The following is an 18,168-nucleotide window of genomic DNA, read 5'->3' on the forward strand; positions in this document are numbered from 1 at the left end:
GGAGGCGGCTTTAAAGTTGTCCTTCGAGGCAGCTGCTTTAAGTTTGCAGGCCTCAGTTTGCGGCTCCTATGTGGCCAGGGCGTGCCTGACGATTGTGCAGCGGGCTTCCCCCTCGGATCCTTCCTTGAGGGCTGATTTGCCAGCCCTGGATTCGGGCTTGGCCTACTTGGCAGACTTGCTGTATGATGTCTTGAGAGCCTCGGCTAAAGGTATGGCTCAGACAGTCTCTGCTCGGCGCTGGCTTTGGCTGAAGCATTGGTCGGCTGACCACGCCTCTAAGTCTCACCTGGCTAAGTTGCCTTTTAAAGGCAAGCTGCTCTTTGGGGTCGAGCTGGACAAGATTGTGACCTATCTCGGCACGTTCAAGGGCAAGAGGTTACCGGAGGTCAGGGCTCGGGCCAGTGGTGCCCGCCCCAGTTCCTCCAAAGGACGGTTTCAGGAAGCCCGTCGGTATCGCCCGGGCAAGTCGGGCTCCTCTGCCCCCTCTTCCTTCAAGAGGAACTTCTCCCCCAAGCAGCATTCCTTTCACAGAGACCGCCGTCCCGGAGGTGCGTCCTCCGGTCCTCCCCCAGGGTCTCGTACCCAATGACAGGGCCCTGGTCCATGGCCCAGAGCAGATTGGAGGACGCCTATCCTCGTTTCTGGGCGAGTGGACCAGGGTAACTTCAGACGCTTGGGTGCTGGAAGTCATCAGAGACGGCTACAAGCTAGAGTTCTGCCGACCCTTAAGAGACGGGTTTGTGCACTCTCCCTGCAAGTCTCGGGTCAAAGATATGGAAAAGTGGGTGATGCTATTTGATGTGCCTGCACACAGCCACTTCTTCTATCTAATGCAGTCTAGTGTGGAGCTTAGGTGACAATCTGCTGAAAGGTAAGCAACTGCAAGTATGCATACCTGATTTATCTTGCCTATGGACAACCTTTAATAAAAGTAACTAACTTCGCTTCTCTGTTGACAAACAGAATGAATAAATTACACAAATTGTGAATTCCACAGTAGAATGTTGACATATTTTTCAATCTGGTTAAGAATATTGCTAGAGGCAGTTGACTGTTACTGGGAAAGATCTTGTAGAACTGATTGTTCAACTATACTGCCTCTTCAAAACTTATTGTATAAAAGCTGTAAAGGTGAGAATAACTGATCATGTCATAGCACTACATATTGCTTCAACCTAAAGTATCAAGATGGTAATGAGGTGTAAAGGTGTGAATGATTAGCCACATTGCAGTATATATTTCTTCAAGCTAACATGAAAAGAGATGGGCAACTATCACCATCATAGTTGACTTAATGTGTTTTCCTATTAGGCTGCAGCAGTATTATAAGTTATGCTACTCAGTTTGATAGTTATTTTAGCTACCAGGGTCCATAATTTGTTAGAATCAAAGGAAATGAAAAGTCAAATGGACTACCGATGTGACCATGTTTCTTTCATATAGTAAGCCAGAAATACTTTTATAGTCCAGAAAAGTGCAGTGCCTGTTCATCTGTATTTGCACAAGGCATTGGAAGAAAGTGAGAAACCTTATTGATTAAGTGAAAAGTGGATAGCATTTTTGATAAGACCTTACGATAAGTCTGAAATACTACCCCACTGTAGAAGAATTACAGGTGTGAAGGATGACAGACAAAAACCTGAAACTCACTCTCTTGGCTGAAGTTTCTGCTATTAAGAAAATCCAGATCTGGTATTTTAACTATACCCATTCAAAAGGTCCAAAGTAGAGCTGTACCGAATAGCATATTTTGCTATTTGGCTTAATATGAATAATGAAAAATATTATTTGGCTGAATACGAATAATGTGAATTGAGCTTGAACATAACAAATAATAAAAGCAGCAGCATGAAATCAGAGAGCAAGTATATTTCAGTAGGATTTAGCAGAGTAAAGCCCTGGATTACTCGTATTCAAATTGCAATCACTATTCAGCCAAATACGAATAATGATTTTGAGTCACTATTCGGAGCTCAATCTAACATGAATATTAGGTACGGCCCTAGTCCAAAGTGTTGTTTCATAAATGGAGACAGAACTCCCCTAAGATCTCATGAATAGTGACCTCTTGACTGGCAGTTTCGTAATCAAAACTCACTCCAACAGTAACACAAAGTGAGATAGTGTTTCCATTAATTTGTGGATAGTAAGCAGCTACTGTACTCAGATGCCCCTCAACAGAGTACCTACACCAGGCAATGAAAGGCAGAATAAATATCGAACCAGACTCCATTAAGAATATAAATTTTCAGCACTGCTGGATATCATCCATCCCACCTGTCAACAGAAAAGTATTCAGGTATAAAGTCTTTGCCCCAAAGAGATTAAAATCTAAGTTACATTTATGAGAAAAATTCTTCCCAGTTTTGTAATACAATATACAAATTGGTATATATTTTAAAAAATCTAAAATGTGTACAGAACTATTAAATGACTTACTTATCTTCATTACTGTCCTTCATACGTTTACTATCAGAATTACCATCTGTGGGTGCTATCATTGTATTGCTACTAGAAGAAGTACCTGTAAATTTAAAAAAATATATTCAGTAAAAACAGACAAATCCTGTCAAAAAATGTAAAGTTCTACTTTAGTGAAATAAAAAAAAAATTATTTTCCATTACAGCAATATCATTTCCCTGTGACTCAGAAATGGATTTTCCACATTAGTATATGGTGAAATAATATATGTGTTATAAGAACATAAGAGTAGCCATACTGGGCCAAACCAATGGACCATCTAACCCTGTATCCTGTTTCCAACAGTTGCCAAGAAAGGTCACAAGTACCTGGCAGACACCCAAACCATGACAACATTCCATGTTACAAATCCCAGGGCAAGCAGTTGCTTTCCCATGTCTGTCTCAATAACAGACTATGGACTGTTCCTCAAGGAACTTGTCCAAACCTTTTTTTAAACCCAGATACACTAATCACTACATCCTGCGGCAAAGAGTTCCAGAGCTTAACTATTTGTTCAGTGAAAAAATATTTCCTCCTATAAAGTATTTCCATGTAACTTCTTTGACTGTTCTCTGTACTTTTGGAATGAGTAAAAAAAAATTGATTTACTTCTACTCTTTCTATATCATTCAGGATTTTGTAGACATCAATCATATCTCCCCTCATCTGTCTCTTTTCCAAGATGAAGAGCCCTAATTTAGCCCTAACACAAATATATAACAAACCTGAATTTGTAAGTTGTCATGCCTTTTATTGGCCCCGAATAGGAATTACTCAATAATGATAATGTACACGACTTTGAGAACTCCAAGTGTCTATGCAGATGTCATAAGAAGTGGGAATAAAACTCTTTTTCAACAGACAATCATTAGCTAGTTTTGCTTCTCACAAGTGAGAAGCAGAGCATAAACCATGCCCCTATTTGACTGACTGTACATTTGTCCTTTAGATTGTAAGCTCCTTTGAGCAGGGACTGTCCTTCTATGTTAAATTGTACAGCGCTGCGTAACCCTAGTAGCGCTTTAGAAATGTCAAGTAGTAGTAGTAGTATCTAATAAATAATTGGCATGGGACATTATTATTATCCTCCTTTGTTCGCAAATAACACATAATGGCGCTCATTTTCGAAGTAGATGGAATTTTTTTGGCCATTTTGAGACATCCATCTGCTGAAAACGTCCAAATTGTGATTTCGAAAAGGCAGAATTTGCTTGTTTTACACTGTAGTTCGTACAATTAGCAAGGGGGCGTGCAGGATGTATGTTCAGGGTGGGACTAGGGAGGGCTCAAAATGAGGACTTCTGTCAGTGATAATGGAATGGGAAAAATCGTCCAAGGCAAAAACAAAGTGAAGTCATAAAGGAAATCTACTGTAATAGCATTTAATTTTCAAAAGGGTAACTATGATAAAATGAGGAAAATGGTTAAAAAGAGGCTAAAAGGATCAATTGCAAAGGTTAGGACTTTAAATCAAGCATGGATGTTGTTTAAAAATACCATATTGGAAGAACAGACCACATGTATTCCATGTATTTAGAAAGGTGGAAAGAAGAGCAAACAATAGCCAGCATGGTTAAAACGTGAAGTGAACTAGGTTATAAGAAACAAGATGGCAAGCGATCCGCAAAATCCAACGTGGAGACAAACAAAGCAGATCAATCAGTGATATGGTTCAAAACTTTATTTTCAGAGATTCGCCCGACACAGACTGTGTTTCGCCCACAAGGGCTGCGTCAGGGGCTCTACAAAAGCAAATAAAATCAAATTCAATTAAAAACATATATATTTGTATAATACTATATCATAAAGCGTTAATAATGAAAAAGAAACCATATCAGATATATAAAATCAATCAAACACTTGGAAGGAGAAATCAAATATCGTCGAGGAAATAAACATAAATACTTGCATAAACCTATGTTTACAAACATACAAATTTAAATAACACAAATAAGACATAACCATAAATTCTCTGTTATGCATATGATAATAATCTGAAATAGAGATAACTGATTTAGATAGCATAAAAACAATAGTCCAAACAATAATTAGCATAATGAAATATCATTTATACTTACATATATAAAGAATCAGACTCACAACAATTATAACAAAATACCTCATACAATTTTATCACTCAATAAAACTCACAAAAAAAAAATATATATATATGGCGATATATATTTATAATACATTTAAAATGTCAATTATAATTATATATATACAAAAAAGGTAAAATAAAATATTAAAAGGACCAAAATAAATCATATGATTCAACAAGACAACGGCCACACAGAAAAGATTCTATGGCAGTACTTATTTAAAATGTCATTTGTTATCAGTTATCTCTTTCAGAAAGGAATGGCATATATGTTGGATGAATACCTTAATATGAGAAGTCTATTACTATAATGTTACTTGAAAACATACATAATCAAAATAATAAAAACACAGATAACTCACAATAGTCCAAGCAGGACATGAGATTGAAACGTAAAAAACCAGCAGGGTGCTTTCCTCAGTCAAGATGAGGACACTGCAAACAAATTGCGAAAAGTGAGAGAAAAAAAAAAAACTTTCCATATGCTACTTGGAGACTTAAATTTTTATATATTAAAAGTTAAATCTTCGGGGTCACGTGATGCAGTGAGCGGCAGAGGACGTGTCTCACTCTAGCTGCTCAGAGCCTCGCTCGAAAAACAATCTTTTCGGCTGTTTTCACCCTTGGGAATAACTCCAATTGCACAAAACATCTTCCTTAGCACATGGACAAATATATCACGAGATCCTTGATGGCTCAAGCGGCGAAAAGTGGAAAGAAAAAGGAGGACAAAGTAAGGGCTAGCGAATCCAATATGGCGACGGTTTTGCCGGCACCTTCTCCTCCCCGCCCGAATACGGAGGCGCTCATCCCGGAACTCACGGAAGCGGTTGTGCGGGCCTTAGCTCCTCAATTTGACCAACTATCAGCGCAAATAGCGGGCATAACGGCGGTGACTTCAGAGCTTTCACGACGCACGGGTGAGTTGGAGGCCCGAGTGGCTGAGGTGGAGGAGGGGCAACAAGAACACGCTGGTGAGCTGGAGCGATTGTCCCACCTGGTACAGGACTATGCAGAAAAAATGGAAGACTTGGAGAATCGCTCCAGGCGGGACAACCTTCGTTTTGTGGGCTTTGCAGAATCTTTGTCAGATGCTAACTTAAAGTCCACACTCGAAACCTGGCTGCAGGCGACCTTTCCTGAAGCGGGAGAGGGGAGGCCGATCCGACTCGAGCGGGTCCACCGAGTGGGCCCTAGACCAGTGAGGGAGCCGCGCCCTAGGGTTGTCATCGCAAAATTTCATGACTACTCACAAAAGGCAGCTATCTTACGAACATACAAAGGTTGCAGAGATACCATTAAATATGATGGCGCCCTCATTCGTATTTTCCAGGATTACTCGGCGGCTCTGGCGGCGCAGCGACGGGCGTTCTCGACAATCTGTACCCGCCTGATGGATAAAAAGTACAGATTTATGTTACAATATCCAGCTACTCTAAAAATAATGGAGAATGGTGTCTGGAAAGCTTTCACCAAACCAGAAGCAGCCGCAGAGTGGCTGAATAAGCAAGCTATGAGACCAGTGGACTGACTAAACATTTCTACTGTGGGCTCGTGATGATATGTTGATGCATGCATAAAAACCTGTTGGATTACGCCAGTCGAGAATGACAAGTTTTTTGGTTGGAACTTTGTTGAGCAGTTGGAACATTGGTTTGAACATCTGGGCTTTTTCTGGAGAATTGGCACAATATGTGAGACTGGATGCATTCAGATGATGGCGAGACAAAGCCAAGATTAGAACACTAATAGGTGTAAACCAGAGACACTTGGCCCCCTCGGGCGCACTGTGTGCCTACCGGGTTATCCCGGAGGCATGGGGGCCCGGGGAGGAGGGGTCTGCCGCCCAGATGGCCGAGTGACTGGAGAGGGTGGAAGAAGGTTCGAAAACTGTTTCAAGTTAATTCTGTTTTGACTGAGAGCGAGGCTTTACTGGCACCCATTGACCCTACACCGGACGCAGCTTGTATTAGGTTGCGACTGGTGAGGTAGGCCTAGGTTCGGTTAAATGGGTAATAGTGTAGGGAAGAGGGTTGGGCAAGGCTTGGGGGGAGGAGGAGAAGTGGGAGGGAAGGGAGGGGGTGGGGTAGGATCTGTAGTGTGGGGGGGGGAGGGAGAAGGGGAAAGACACAAAATTGGACACTATCTAGATTGGATTGTGGAGTTCAGTCGGACGGAGCTGGTGCAGTCTACACTGCGAGGGTCTTGGAGAGTGCAAAACTTAGGTGAGCTCTGTTGCCGTGCCGGGGTAGGTAAGAAGGTGAGACTACTGAGATACGTTCATATGCCACTTCTGTTACAAATACAGGGCTGCTGGGTGAGGGCTGGGCACCCGGGAGCCTTAAGAGTACAAAAATTATCTATTTTATGTAAATGGGTTGACTTGGATTATGGCTAAACCACCACCCCCCCGGTTGATATCATGGAACGTATCTGGTATCTCCTCCCCAATAAAACGTACAAAAATCTTGACAGTGTTGCAGCGCAACCACGCTGGGATAGCATGCCTTCAAGAAACCAAATTAACGGACGCAGAGCATCAAAAGCTTAAACAGCGTTGGGTGGGTGAATGTCATTTTGCCTCCTCTGGAAGTAAAAGAGGAGGAGTAGCAATTCTAATACACAAACACCTGCAATGCACCTCAAAGTTAATTTGCAAAGATAGGGATAGCAGATACATACTCTTACAATTAAACTTAATGGGGCAGGAAGTTTTTCTGCTCAATGTCTATGGCCCTAATGTATACGACCATTCTTTCTTCCAGCATCTAGTTCGGTTAGGAATCCAATATGGGCATAACCCATGGATAGTGGCAGGGGACTTTAATCAAGTCATGGATGGGTTAAAAGACCGGTCGGGCCCGATAGCAAGCTCAGCGTTTGGGACAGGTAAAGGGTTGGGATATTTGTGTACGGCCCTAGACCTCATAGACCCTTGGCGGCTAACGATTACAGGAGGACCTTGCGAGACTGGGAGAATGGGCGTGCAAGTGGCAGATGAAGTTCAATGTTGACAAGTGCAAAGTGATGCATGTGGGTAAGAGGAACCCGAATTATAGCTACGTCTTGCAAGGTTCCGCGTTAGGAGTTACGGATCAAGAAAGGGATCTGGGTGTCGTCGTCGATGATACGCTGAAACCTTCTGCTCAGTGTGCTGCTGCGGCTAGGAAAGCGAATAGAATGTTGGGTGTTATTAGGAAGGGTATGGAGTCCAGGTGTGCGGATGTTATAATGCCGTTGTATCGCTCCATGGTGCGACCGCACCTGGAGTATTGTGTTCAGTACTGGTCTCCGTATCTCAAAAAAGATATAGTAGAATTGGAAAAGGTACAGCGAAGGGCGACGAAAATGATAGTGGGGATGGGACGACTTTCCTATGAAGAGAGGCTGAGAAGGCTAGGGCTTTTCAGCTTGGAGAAGAGACGGCTGAGGGGAGATATGATAGAAGTGTATAAAATAATGAGTGGAATGGATCGGGTGGATGTGAAGCGACTGTTCACGCTATCCAAAAATACTAGGACTAGAGGGCATGAGTTGAAGCTACAGTGTGGTAAATTTAAAACGAATCGGAGAAAATTTTTCTTCACCCAACGTGTAATTAGACTCTGGAATTCGTTGCCGGAGAACGTGGTACGGGCGGTTAGCTTGACGGAGTTTAAAAAGGGGTTAGATAGATTCCTAAAGGACAAGTCCATAGACCGCTATTAAATGGACTTGGAAAAATTCCGCATTTTTAGGTATAACTTGTCTGGAATGTTTTTACGTTTGGGGAGCGTGCCAGGTGCCCTTGACCTGGATTGGCCACTGTCGGTGACAGGATGCTGGGCTAGATGGACCTTTGGTCTTTCCCAGTATGGCACTACTTATGTACTTATGTACTTATCAAGAGCACATGGCTCATGGTCGAGAATAGACTATATATTGATATCCTCAGCTCTGTTCTCCCAAGTGCCACGTGCAGAAATCGGAGTGATGGAGGTTTCAGATCATGCAATGATTTGGATCGAACTGGAGGTGGGAGCATCTAGGTTGCGCCAGCATGTTTGGAGGTACCCCAGTTACCTGGCAGATGATACGGCTTTTCAGGATTACCTGAAGCAGAGATGGTCCCACTTCTTAGACACAAACGGTGGTCATGTACGGGAAGCTAGGTTGTTCTGGGAGACTTCCAAAGCGGTGATTCGCGGGGATATAATTGCCTATATGTGTGCCCGTTCGAAGCGATTGGCAAGAGGAGTGAGACATTTAGAAAACACATATCAGGCTGCGAAACGGGCACACATAGCCCACCCCTCGAAAGAGACCAAGGAGGTTATGCTGGCCTCTTTGGCAGCCCTCAACACGATGATCCATGAGAAAACAAAGGAACAACTCTTTCGTAGATCTTACTCCTTTCACAAACACGGTAATAAATCCGGGAAACTGTTAGCTCGCCTTAATAAAACCTGGGGAGGAAATAGGTTTATCCCAACACTACGGGACACAGAGGGCAAACAAACGAATAACTCAGAGGAGGTAGTACGAATGTTGGAACAATATTATGCAAACCTATATACTACCCCAGAACCACATTCAGGCCCACCCATTGAAGATTACTTAGCAGACTCTGGAATGCCACGTCTGAACCCCGAGGTATTAGAGCAATTAAATATGCCAATACGGGCCAAGGAATTACAAAAAGTAGTAAAATCGCTTAAACGAGGGTCGGCCCCAGGCCCGGATGGGTTTGGGGCGGAATATTATCAGCTGCTATTCTCACAAGTGTGTGGCCCACTTCTAGACTTTTTCGATGAATCCATTAGGTGTGGAGGATTCAGGCGAGAATCTAATGAAGCCTTGATAACCTTAATTCCAAAAGAAGGCAAATCCCCAGAAAATCCGGGATCATATAGACCTATATCACTCATAAATGTGGATTTAAAGATTTTAGCGAAGGTTCTCTCTGAGCGTCTGTCCCCTTTAATACCAGGCTTAGTGGGAGAGGGCCAGGTGGGGTTTGTGCGGGGTAGACATTCATGCCATAATGTTAGGAAAGCATGTTTAGCTATTGCACAGAGCCTTACCATGAACGAACCATTGTTGCTGGTCAGCCTGGATGCCGAAAAGGCTTTTGATAAGGTGCGCTGGGATTATCTTTTTCTCGTTCTCAAACACATTGGCCTCCGAGGGTGGGTACTCAATGCTATAACAACGCTATACGCTAATCCAAAAGCTTCCTTATTGGTTAATGGTATACGATCAGGCTCCTTTCCTATATCATGTGGCACCAGGCAGGGCTGCCCGCTTTCACCAATCTTATTTTTGTTATACCTTGAACCCTTGTTGCGCACCATTCAAAGAGATCCAGATATAAAGGGGAGCAGATTACACACACAGGAACTCAAGACTCTAGCTTTTGCAGATGACTTACTGGTAACATTGACAAGGCCCCAATCCTCTCTACCCCATTTATTTGGCACGCTTGAAGAGTTCGGCTGCTATTCGGGCCTATCTCTGAATAGGGGCAAATCAATGGCACTTCCAGTCCAGATCCGTACGGCTTGGGAGGGTGTTTTTCCGTTATCCTGGGCAGAGGGTAAACTGAAGTACCTTGGCATATGGCTAACTGCCGACTTGAAATCTTTATATAACCTAAACATAGAACCTCTTAAACTGAAAATTAGACAGGCGCTGCAGACGTGGACGGCCTTGCCCCTCTCCCTGCTGGGGAGGATAGCCCTATACAACATGATTCTAGTCCCAAAGTGGGTCTATGTGTTGCAGGTGCTACCCTTGTTCCTGAAGCACAAAGAGGACTTGTTGACAAGGGCGGTTACCAAATATCTTTGGAAGGGGAAAAAACCAAGATTACCAGTATCTAAATTATATCTCGCTAGAGTTAAAAGGGGGGTTGGGACTTCTAAGCCTAAAGCTCTTGTCTGTGGCCAGTAATATGCGACACCTTTCAGATTGGTTTCGTGACACGAGTTATTTTTCATGCACAAAAATGGAGACCAAAGTGTTTTTCCCTCATCATTTTAGTTCATGGCTGCATGCTACACCAGGGGCAGTAAACACGCCTCGGTACTTCACATCAGTGGTGTCTCCTTTAAGACAGACTTGGTGCTGGCTAGGCTGTAAATACGGCTTCCTTGCGACTTGCACTCCGTTACTACCGATACGAGGCAACAGTCACTTCCCCCCGGGGAACACAGCCCGGATCTTTTCAGATTGGGAAGCACATGGTATCAGATACATTCACCAATTATACTCAGAAGAGGGCACCTTAAAAACTATGGAGGATCTAGATAGAGAATTTGGTACACTTAGAAGAGATTTCTTTGCCTCCTTTCAATTACGACATTATTTGAGATCCCTTCCGCCCGAGCATTTGAGCCCCCAGATATGGGATCGACTGCTGTCTCTTTTAGCTTTGGATGCTCAGGGGGCTGTCCCCTTAAAATACTATCATTCAGAAATCCGGGAACAACTGGGTGAGAATGATTATGAGCAATTGGCTTCACAATGGAATAAAGACCTGCCAGTGAATATTCAGTCTGAGTACTTGAAGGCATGCTTTCTGGACATCTCCAGAATCTCGGAGAGTGTGGCGCTGCAAGAAACGGCGTATAAATTCCTGTCTCGAATGTTTTTTTCCCCACATAGAGCGTGGAGAGCTCATATGGGACAGGAAGACAGATGTCGGAAGTGTGGCCGCTCCCCAGTGGGTCTTGGCCATATGTTTTGGACCTGCCCCAGAATTGCCCGATTTTGGGCACAGGTGTGTCAACATGTGTCAGAGTTATGGAAGATTACCTGGCGGCAAAAGCCACAACTGCTATTCCATAAATTCCACTTGGCTCACATAACACCTAAAGGGTTACGCCCGTTTCTTAAAAGAACGGTACTACTGGGTAAGAAGGTCATTTTAAACTTATGGATCACACCAGACTCGCCAACTTTGTCCCAATGGCGAGCGAGAATGATCTTTCTATGTTCTTTAGAGCGTAGAGCAGTGGGCGACCTGGCCTCACCCAGAGGGGAACTATTTTGCTTGACATGGGCCCCTTTTTGGGACTCATTAACGGAGGTGGCTAGAAGTAGAATTTTGAATTCTTAAAGGCTGGGCAGATGGGCTTGCCCCGGTGCGGTGACAGAGAAAGGGAGGTGACATGGTTCTGTGAGAAGATGAAGGAGATAATGTTAAAAACAACGATGGTGTTTACCTGTGTATCTTCGGGACCCTTGTTACTATGAGTTATAATCCGGGGCGAACCCTGGATGACAGTTGTATCTGCTTGACCTAAAAGTACAGTCATGTTTTGTAGATTAGAGATGACCTTAATGTTGTGTAACCCCGTAAGATGAAGGACTGAACAGTAACTATCTGACTCCATATCCATAAGTGATTTTTGGGGATGGGAGGGGGGGGGGGGGGGGGGGAGGGGGGAGGATGGGGGGGAAGGGGGGGATTCAAAATGAAAAGGAAAACTGTCTAGACTACTAGAGGCTATCGGCTGTATGTTACATGGTTAATGTTCTTCAGTTGTATTTTCTGGCATAGCCCTGTATATTGTATTATTATTTCTTTAATAAACAGATTTAAACATAAAAGTTAAATCTTCCTTTAATAATTATAATAAATCACCATAGCTGTTATCTTATTTAATAAATAAACAGAGTGCTAGCATAACACAAACAGGCTATATACATAAAGCTCTCAATCTCTACACTTGCCTTAAGGAACCATTACTTGCTACAAAGAACTAACTATCAACAGTCCACTATAGAAAGCAAAGTGAAACTGAACTGAAAACATGGGATAAATCCAGAGCTGGCAAGTGTGCACAAACACCTACTCTGCTTGATTGCTCAGCTATAAACCACTCAGGGAGTAGCGTCTTTTAAACAAAAGTCAAGAAATCACCAAAGATGTAAAGGAACTAAAACCAATATGTAACATACCTCCAAAAATAATGCAGAAAATATTTATATGTATATAAAGATATAATAAATAACATTGCAATTTCCTGAACCCTTAATTCCCTCCTCCAACCCCCTCGACAAAGCCTACAATTTAATAACAGTTTATGGACTTTTCTTCCAGGAGCGTATCCAAACAATTTTTAAACCCAGTTATGTTATCATCACTATATCCTCCAGCAAAAGCTTTCACAACTTAATGGTGGCATTAAGTGAAAAAAATATTGTTTCCAATTTGTTTTAAATGAGCTGCTTAGTAATATCATGTATACCCTGGAGGAAAGGAGAAACAGGGGTGATATGATACAGACGTTCAATTATTTGAAAGGTGTTAATTCGCAAACAAACCTTTTCCAGAGATGGGAAGGTGGTAGAACTAGAGGGCATGAATTGAAGTAGAAAGGGGGCAGACACAGGAATAATGTCAGGAAGTATTTTTTCACTGACAAGGTGGTAGATGCCAGGAATGCACTCCTGCGGAAGGTGGTGGAGATGAAAATGGTAATGGAATTCAAAAATGGGTGGGACAAACACAAAGGAATCCTGTTTAGAAGGATCAGATCTAGAGAAGATCAGAGGAGATTAGGTAGGAAAGCCAGTGCTGGGCTGACTTCTACGGTCTGTGCCCTGATGGAGGCTGACTTAGATTTGGATAGGTTGGAATGGAGCTTTTCAGGGGCTTTGATAACAACTTCAGAAACTTTACAACAAGGCCAGTGCCAGGCAGACTTCTACAGTCTATGCCCTAAAAATGGCAAGGATAAATCAAGAAGACGTGTCCAGAATGATCTGCCAAGGGCGGAGAACTTGAACTTCCCACGGAAAACACAAGTTATGGGAAAAAGTGGGATGTTTGAACACAGAAACCAAAGACTGGAGAAATAAATTCTTCTAACAGTAAACATTTATTAGGTAAAAAGACGACACAAATGCTGTGTTTCGGCCGCTAGGCCTGCATCAGGAGTCTCAATGAACGAACAGCATCTGATGCGCAGATGTTGAAGAAAAAGAACTGGTGAAGTATGATGCCAATGAAGACTGGATGGACTGCACATGCCGACATCTACTATGTTACTATGGAATGTACCCTAGTCTCTGTATTACTTGAAGAATAAAGAGCTGATTCAACGTTTACCTGTTTCACTCGAATAATAATTTTATAGACTTCTATCATCTTCCTTCACCCACTTCTTTACCAAGCTGAAGAGCCCTAACTTAGGGGCCCTTTTACTAAGGTGCAGTATGCTCTACGCGAGTGCAGAATGCGCCCTAAATGAGACTACCGCCAGGCCAGTGCACCCTCTTGGCATGAATTTCAGATTTGGCGCACGCCCATAACGTATGGATGCATTATTTATTTCCTCCTCCTACGTGCGGTAATCTGCACTTGGCTCGCACAGACCAGTCACCGCATGTGTAGTGCATGAGTCTTTACCACTAGATCAATAAGTGGTGTTAAGGGCTCAAGCCAGTTTTGGGCATGCTGGATTCATTTTTACTGCAAGCCCTTTTTCCATCCCATTAAAAAGCAAGCCATTTTTTGTAGATGCGGTAAAAACTGGCCCGGAATGCGCCCAATACACGCGCCTATACTACTGCAGGCCACTTTTTACCCTGGCTTAGTAAAAGGGTCCCTTATTTAGCCTTTCATCAAAGCCATTCCTTTCACTGTATCATTTACGTTGGCCTTCTCTGTACCTTTTCAGGTTTTGCTATTTCTTTTTGTTTTTGAGATGTAGTAACAAGAACCACACATAATATTAAGGTGTGGTTGCACCATTGAGGGACACAGGGGTATTATGACATTCTTCTTATCTTTACTAATAATTCTTAATATTCTTTCATTATTAATTACATCTTGAATTGATAATGAATGTGACTGTTGGGCAGACTGGATTCTTCTCCTGGGTGGTGACTTCAAAGATGGAACCTAGCATCATGTACCTACAACTGGATTATTTTTCTCTATGTGCATCACTTTGCATGTGTCCATGTGAAATTTTGCCATTTGGATACTCAATCTTCCAGGTTACTCCTGCAATTGTTCACAATCTGCTTGTAATTTGAGAACACTGAATAATTTTGTTTTGTCTGCAAATGTGATCATCTCACTTGTTCCCTTTTTAATATTCATAAATATTTTATGGATCCCCATAGAAATGCCACAGTTTCCCTTTTCCATTGGGAAAACTGACAATTTTTTGTACTACCTGTGCCCTATCCACAGTAGGACACTGCACCCTATCCCATAACACAGGACTCTCATGAGACTCTGTCAAATGATTCCTAAAACCAGATATATTACCATCAGTCAGCTCACTGTTATCTAGATCCTAACTTGTAGACAAAAGAAGCAGAACTTTGAAGCTGGAAGAAGCTCTGGCCAGGTACTAGACAACTGCCTATGGTGGCAGAACTCCAGTCCACTTGCTCTGCTACATTTTAATTTCTCAATTTGCCCTATTGCATTTCATGGTTCACTGTGATTTATTTCAGTTCCTCCAAATCATCACCATTAAAATACTATTTCTAGGATTTGAATCTTCCCAACATGCTTTCTTTACCACACAGTTGTAAAGGTCTGACTTCCTCACTGGCTTTTTGGACAGGCAAGACTTTCCTTGAAAAATATGAAATGTAATTTTAACAATGGCTAATTGCTAGGCATCTATAAAAATATGTTTTGTCTTCTCTGAGTGCCTTCTTTACCACTCAATGCCAAAGGTCTGACTTCCTTACAGGCTTCTTGGTGAGGGAAGACTTTTCTTGAATAAAATATGAAATGTGATTTTCACAAGTTTATTTATAGCTTATTGCTATGCATCTGTAAAAATATAGTAATGGCAGAATAACTTGAGCTCTTACCTGAGGTGACAGTAGGGATTTTGTAACTGGAAGTGATGCGATAGTATGGTGGATTGTCCATGTGAGTGACCCCAGAGCTGACTGGATCTGTAAGCTGTAGCTCATTAATCAATTCTTCTAATAACTGCATTGTTTTATCTCTTCCTAAGTAGACAATAACCTTCTTTATCTGCCATTACAAAATAAACACAATCATCAAAGGCAATAAGTAGAGCAAAACTATTAATTTACTAGACAGAGTTTTGAATATGGTCAGCATCAAAAAATGCAACTACATCCACCAGAGAGAGTGAGAAAATGACAGGTCACACACAAGAATAAGAGAACATAAGTGCTGATACTGGGACAGACTGTATCCTGTTTACAACAATGGCCAATCCAGGTCACAAGTACCTGGCAAGATCCCAGAACAGTAAAACAGATTTTATGCTGATTATCCTAGAAATAAGAAGCAAGTTCCAAAATCCATCTTATTAAATAATGGCTTACAGACTTTTCTTTCAGGGAACTATCCAAACCTTTTCTAAACCCTAATAAGCTAACTGCTTTTACCACATTCTCTGGCAACAAATTCAGAATGTAACTATAAGTTGAGTGGAGAAATATTTTCTCCAATTTGCTTTAAATTTATTACTTAGTAGTTTCATCGCATGCCCCCTAGTTCTGGTATTTTTGGAAAGCATAAACAAGCGATTCACGTCTACCCATTCTACTTCACTCAGTATTTTAAATGCCTCTATCATATCTCACCTCAGCTGTCTCTTCTCCAAGCTGAAGAGCCCTAGCCGCTTTAACCTTTCCTCACAGGTAAGTCGTTCCATCCCCTTTTTATTTTTGTTGAATGGGCACTGTGGTCTGAGCATGAGGGTTGTTTGTTCAGGTTCAGAAAAGATCAGGTCAAGCCTTGCGCTTGGTAAGCGGACTGTGGACAGAAGTGGGTTTGGAACTCTGTGACCATATGTCAAAGATCTCTAGAAGGAGTCTGCTAGTGGGTCTTGGTTCCTCACTGTTACTGGGTTTCCTGGGTAAGTTGTAGATTACTGGAATTTGTTTAGTGCCAGCATCTTTGTGTAAGTTGACCATCATGATGCCCAAGAGGGCTAAGCAGAGGCCACCTCATTGTGAGATAAAGAGGGATAAAATGATTAGGAAAAGTCACGCAGGAGCATGATTGGCAGACTCGTGATTTTGTTTTTGTGTGTATGCAAGTATGTGCGCTTGTGTGAGTACAGGTAGTGTTCAGTTTCATCTTTTATTTGGAATCGACTTCCTGTATCTCTCTTGCCTCAGTTCTGGATTGTCTTGGTCTCGTGTTCCTCCTGAACAAACCCTCTTAAACCTACTCTCCCCCTATCAAATCTTGCAGCCTCCTAAGCTACTATCATAACTCTGGAGAAAATGACTCATCTATGGGAAGGTCAGTTCCACCCATTATAGTGCTATCTATCCCCTATAACTCAAAAGTAACAGTATTCAAATATTTGACTGTCTTATAGCTTTTTCTCTATATATGGGGGTTTATATATAAGAGAGAGAGAGAGAGAGAGCTATGAGACAGTCAAGTATTTGCATACTATTACTTTTGAGGTATATATATATATATATATATATATATATATATATATATATATATATATATAAAAGGCACCACCAACGTTCTAAATGAAGCCTCCAGCCGGAAGTGTGAAGGGGAGAGATATCTGGTTTCCCCATGAGTGTCTGCCCCGCCCTTGCTCTCTCTGTAACACAGTGAAGGAAAACACAGCAAAGCAGGAAATCAAATCGATCTCTCTGTAACAGTGAAGGACTCAGAGGGGGGAGGGGAGAGAGGGCAGAAGCCCTCACTATCTCTGTAGCACAAACAGTGAAGGAAAACAGCACAGCACAAAATCGCTCTCTCTGTAACAGTGAAGAACTCAGAGGGGGGAGGGGAGTGAGACGCCCTCACTCTCTCTGTAACACAAACACAGGACAGCAGGAAACTTAACGCTGAAGGACTCGACTCGGAGGGGGGGAAGGGGAAGGGGGAGGAGACAGACAGCACAGGGGAAGGGAGAGAGGGCAGAGGGCAGGGACACACACACTCCCACATGCATACTCTGAAGAAAACCTTGCTAGCCCCCGTTTCATTTGCATCAGAAACGGGGCTTTTTTACTAGTATATATATATATATATATATATATATATATATATATACACACACTAGTAAAAAAGGCCCAATTTTCACACAAATGAAACGGGCGCTAGCAAGGTTATCATGTAATGGTGATTATGTTTTTAAGGGAACCGTTAGGAGAAATGTTCTGTCATGATAAGTAATAATTGGGAAGGGTGTATAATAAGTAATATGTTCCAGGGGTATGAGATACGGATTGTTTTATCTATGTTTATTTTTGTTTTAATCTTTCTTTTTTTGTGATTTTTATTTATAGTATTTTTTAAAAGATAAAGAGTACGCAGACTCCATCCATGTCCAGCATTTCTCCTCTCTTCTCTCCCCTCCATCCATGTGCTTCTCCTTCCTGACTTCCCTCCCCTCTATCCATCCAAGTCCAGCAACTCTCCATTCTCCCCTGCCCTCTCTTCCATCCACCCATATCCAGCAAATTTCCTCTCTCCCCTGCCTCCTCCATTCATCCATGTTCAACAATTCTCCTCTCTACCCTGCCCTCCCCTCCATCCATGTCCATGAACTCTCCCATTCACCACTGCCCTCTCCTCCATCCACCCATATCCAGCAAATTTCCTCTCTCCCCTGTCCCCACTCATCCATCC

At 42.4% G+C, this 18,168-nt stretch overlaps 1 protein-coding gene across 1 annotated transcript in view; it reads right to left on the reverse strand.

Annotated features, from left to right (window-relative positions):
• Window positions 1-18,168, reverse strand: part of FRYL (FRY like transcription coactivator) — a 655,466-nt gene that overhangs the window by 261,735 nt on the left and 375,563 nt on the right. The window contains 2 exon segments of the mRNA XM_030191364.1: window positions 2,440-2,524; window positions 15,393-15,561. Coding sequence (XP_030047224.1) covers window positions 2,440-2,524; window positions 15,393-15,561 — 254 coding nt within the window.

This window comes from Microcaecilia unicolor, chromosome 2 (assembly GCF_901765095.1).
Source record: "Microcaecilia unicolor chromosome 2, aMicUni1.1, whole genome shotgun sequence".
In the NCBI taxonomy this organism is placed as follows: domain Eukaryota; kingdom Metazoa; phylum Chordata; class Amphibia; order Gymnophiona; family Siphonopidae; genus Microcaecilia; species Microcaecilia unicolor.